The sequence below is a fragment of the Rhagoletis zephyria genome, unplaced genomic scaffold, assembly GCF_001687245.7.
Source record: "Rhagoletis zephyria isolate East Lansing unplaced genomic scaffold, Rhagoletis_zephyria_1.1 Rzeph_scaffold_11400, whole genome shotgun sequence".
NCBI lineage: Eukaryota > Metazoa > Arthropoda > Insecta > Diptera > Tephritidae > Rhagoletis > Rhagoletis zephyria.
In genome coordinates, this window is record NW_016168477.1 from 14,873 (window position 1) to 19,207 (window position 4,335).

The 4,335-nt window shown below is 38.0% G+C and overlaps 1 protein-coding gene across 1 annotated transcript; it reads left to right on the forward strand.

The window, feature by feature from the left end:
• Nucleotides 1-2,405: 2,405 nt before the first annotated feature.
• On the forward strand, nucleotides 2,406-4,330 carry LOC108377062 (protein PTCD3 homolog, mitochondrial; the record flags this gene model as incomplete). The annotated part of the gene is made up of 5 exons (XM_017633329.1): nucleotides 2,406-2,500; nucleotides 2,604-2,932; nucleotides 2,985-3,092; nucleotides 3,246-3,533; nucleotides 3,593-4,330. Coding segments are annotated over exons 2-5 (1,452 nt in total), but the record flags the coding sequence as incomplete, so codon positions are not given.
• Nucleotides 4,331-4,335: the final 5 nt, after the last annotated feature.

Below are 4,335 nucleotides of genomic sequence, written 5' to 3' on the forward strand. Positions count from 1 at the left end.
ATGTTTAATGTTTTCCCGATTTAAGCGCGACAAAGACTAACTTCAACGCCTCTTTGAGACGCTCTTTTAAGCCTCGCTTGGGTGTGTGATAAATGTAAAAATGTGTATATATATTTCTTCATATACATACATATGACACTACATCCGTACATATACATATATGCACTTGTATGTATGTATGTATGCATATACATATTGACGTTACGGTTTGGTGTGCATAACTTTGCAAGCGTAATTGGAGACACCGTAGCCGGGAACTTGCGGCTGATTCGTAATGAATGATAAGCTTTTCTATGCTGCATTATTTCAAACGTACATACATACATACATATGTAGGTATCTCTTTCCAATGGACTTTAACCAAAACCACATTTTTGCTCTTAGAGCTTTCTTACTATGAATTAACAAAGTGATTAATTTAAAAGAAAGTAAGTACAATCGCCGAGGTACAACGTCTCAGCGAAAGCCCGACGCCGTTTTAATGAAAATATGGTACATACCTACAGCCATACTTTCAGCAGGATAACACTCAAATACGTGTAGGCTCAGAATCGAGTCAATGTTTTCCATCGGAATCTATCGTAAAATCAAAATTTAACCTTTAAAACTTTGGTCATATGTAATCCATTTTTTCGTTAGATTTTTTTTTTTTTTAATTTTTTTCGAGCAAGTATAATTGTTATATCTGTTTTGACCATACATATTTGATTTTTTCATCATTTTGTAACCGCTATTTTCGGGTTTAATTTCTAAGATCATAAAAAGTTCAAATAATGACATCGCCAAGCTATACAGTAGATTCTAGTAGTGGACGAATTTCATCAAATGCTTTCTAACAATTGCGTCCGTCGCCATATTTATAATTGCCAGAGAATACCCTGTGCGGCACTGAGAAAAGGGGTCTAAACTTAAGAAAATGCTGCTACACCAAAGTGTGTCTTAATAACAATCCTTTTGAAACACTTAGCGTCCGCGGATCTGTTTCCGGAAGCAATACAACAGCACTACAATAGACTCTCGAGCTTGACCCATTGCGTCTCACCATACATATATACATAGAAAAAACAGCCAAGCATACTCTCTTACAATTCACAATCGAAGGCTTTGGAAGATCACATCGTCACATCGTCGAGGTGAGGCTTCAACTGGGCATTCACGCCTTTCCTTATCCGCGGGCACAACGGCAATTGGCAATAAAGTACAGAGCCACAAGTCGCTCGCCGGCAGCACCTAGGGCAAAGACAAAGAAACGTTGCTGGCAAAATACCCGGAAATTGGCCAGCCGGTTCTGAACAATGCTGCGCTTTTTGCTCGCTGCGGACCAAACCCTCTTAAAGCCACTTCGTTTGGAACTCATAAGGTGATACATACATATTTCTCTTACATATTTCCCCTAATTCAAATTGAATTTATTTTTTAAACACGTGGCAACCCTCCTATAGTTAAGTTAAAAAACAAAGCTTTTCAAAAATATTTCGATAAATGCCCATTTTGAATAATTGATACATTTTTTTAAATAATTTGAATACAGATAAATTTTAAAATGTGGCAACTCTTTTCAAAAAAAAAATAAATGTTTATTGCACATCTACAGCCCGAGCCCTTTAATTTGACACCTCACTTTTAAAAATCGATCGAACGGTACGGATCTAATGGTATTGACCAAGGTGAATTTAAGGTGGTGTTACGGGCGAATTTAGATTTTCGTACTTCCAAATGTCAAAATGATGTGTTTGTTGCAAACAAGGCGAATTCATATTACAACAAACACATCAGTTTGACATTAAGAAGTACTGCGGCGAAAATCTAAATTCGCCATCAACACCACCTTGTATAAATTCGCCTTGGTATTGATTTGGTATTTGATTTTAATTGTTTCATAGGTGGCAACTCTTTCCGAAAAAATAAAACCAGTTTGCACATCTACAGCCCAAGCTCTTTAATTTGACACCTCATTTTTGAAAATCAAACGAACGGTTCAGATCTTTTATGCGGAACAAAAAAAGCCTTCGCGTATTATATATATATATGTACTTAACCCTGTAATTGTGGAACGGACTTTACTCCTGTAAAAACATAATGCCTGGATTATAATGGAAGTAACAGAACGGAGTGAACTGCCCCTTAATTATCTATTGTATGGGCAATGAATTCAAACGATTATAATGCACTTGAACGCAGTGTAAAACGGATGCATTTAAAATCAATAGATCGTTACGAATTCGCCGCAATTGGTTACGATTCGCCCGGTATTAGGCCTTTGCAAACGCACCCTAAAGTGCAACAGCTGATTCGATGTCAAACGAACATCTGAGTACATAACCTCATAATTTTCTCTGCGGTGGCGTTTATATTCGTAACGATTGTTCTAAATAAAATATACATATTTGCTAAATAANTGACATAACCTCATAATTTCCTCTGCGGTGGCGTTCATATTCGTAACGAGTGTTCTTAAATAAAATATACATATTTGCTAAATAAATAAAATTATTGTCAGATAAANCATAACCTCATAATTTTCTCTGCGGTGGCGTTTATATTCGTAACGATTGTTCTAAATAAAATATACATATTTGCTAAATAAATAAAATTATTGTCAGATAAAAACGCGATGTATTTAACTCGCAGATTCCCGCGTATATACACAGGTGCAGCTCAATATCTGGTCACCAGCAGCACTCGTTGGTACAGTGGCGCGGCAGAGGATATTATAGAAATACCCAACCGCATACAACGGTCTCCAACTGATATATTAAAAGCACTGGCCAGCACGGTTGGACGTGATCCAACAGCAGCGCATTACAAATATCATGATGATCCGTACCTGATTCCAATGTCCAATGTGGGCAAGCGAACATTTGCCATGGCTCAAGAAGCTGGACGAAAGGCGGCCCGATTTATTAGAGAAGAGCATCGTGAAGTGTTCCAAGTAAGTAACAAATAAATATCTTTTAAAATGGTATTAATGAACTTATTTGTAGCACCAAGAAGCTCAACCACCCATCGAAGCATTTGTACCCAAAGTGCTGTATACAGAAGAAACTGAAGTAGATGCCGATACACTGCATAATCTAATTCGCCACTCGCAAGTAACAGACGCTCTTNTAAAATGGTATTAATGAACTTATTTGTAGCACCAAGAAGCTCAACCACCCATCGAAGCATTTGTACCCAAAATGCTGTATACAGAAGAAACTAAAGTAGATACCGATACACTGCATAATCTAATTCGCCACTCGCAAGTAACAGACGCTCTTGTGGTATATAATCTGATTAAGCAGAAAGGTGTTGAAATCAGCAATGAAACGAAACAGCAGCTTCTTGAACTTATTTGCTTTTACAACAACGAAGAGCCGTTGCCGGAAGAATTGATTGAAGAACGTTGGTTTAAGGCTAACGCAGACGCACGTGAACGTAATCGTAAAACTTGGAAAGACGGCGAACTAGCTGAACAGCTGTTTGGAGAATTAGAACCAAAAACACCGCAATCGTATGCAGCGCTTATAAGGGGAATGGCTAAATATTTTCAAGTAAGTCAGTTCAGAGCTAATAGTTTAAATTTCATAGTTGCTTACTAACTTTCCATTAGGCTGAACGCGCGTATGCACTTCTGCAAGAAGCAACTGAAAAGCAATTTGAGTTAGACACACAAACTTTCAACGCAGTGATCAGCGTAACGAACTTCCTAAAAGAAACGGCGGATCAACGCTGGGAACTATGCAGGGAATTACTTCAGCAAATGTCACAGCAACAGTTGAAACCAAATTTGGGCACCTTAAATGCGGCATTAGAGGTTGTTAGCACTTTTGGAAACGTCAAGTTTGCTCGTAGCTCAGCACTAAAACTACTCGCGGAATTCAAGCAACTAGACGTTGAGCTTGGCTTGAGCACTTACTACTACCTATTGATCATTTTCTGTCGAGAACGTGGACCAGTTTCACATATTATAGTCGATATTTTAAATGAGATCAAGGGAAAAGAATTCAAAATTCAACACCCGCGAGACACGTATTTCTTTACAACGGCAATGGACGTTTGTCGCAATCACTTGCAAGACAAGTCCCTTGCAAAGAAAGTCGATGAACTACTACACACTGGTAATAATTATGATTTGATTGGCGATACATATAAAGAGGCGATATATTATCGTCATTACTTTGCGCTACTCTGCCAAACAGAACCAATCGACGAATTCATGAAAATCTATGACTTACTCGTCCCGCACGTTTACATTCCAGAGCCCGGTATTATGGAAGAAATATTAAAAGCTATTGAAATACATGGAGCCGTCGAACTAATGCCCCGCTTCTGGTCCGATATGGTTATATTTGA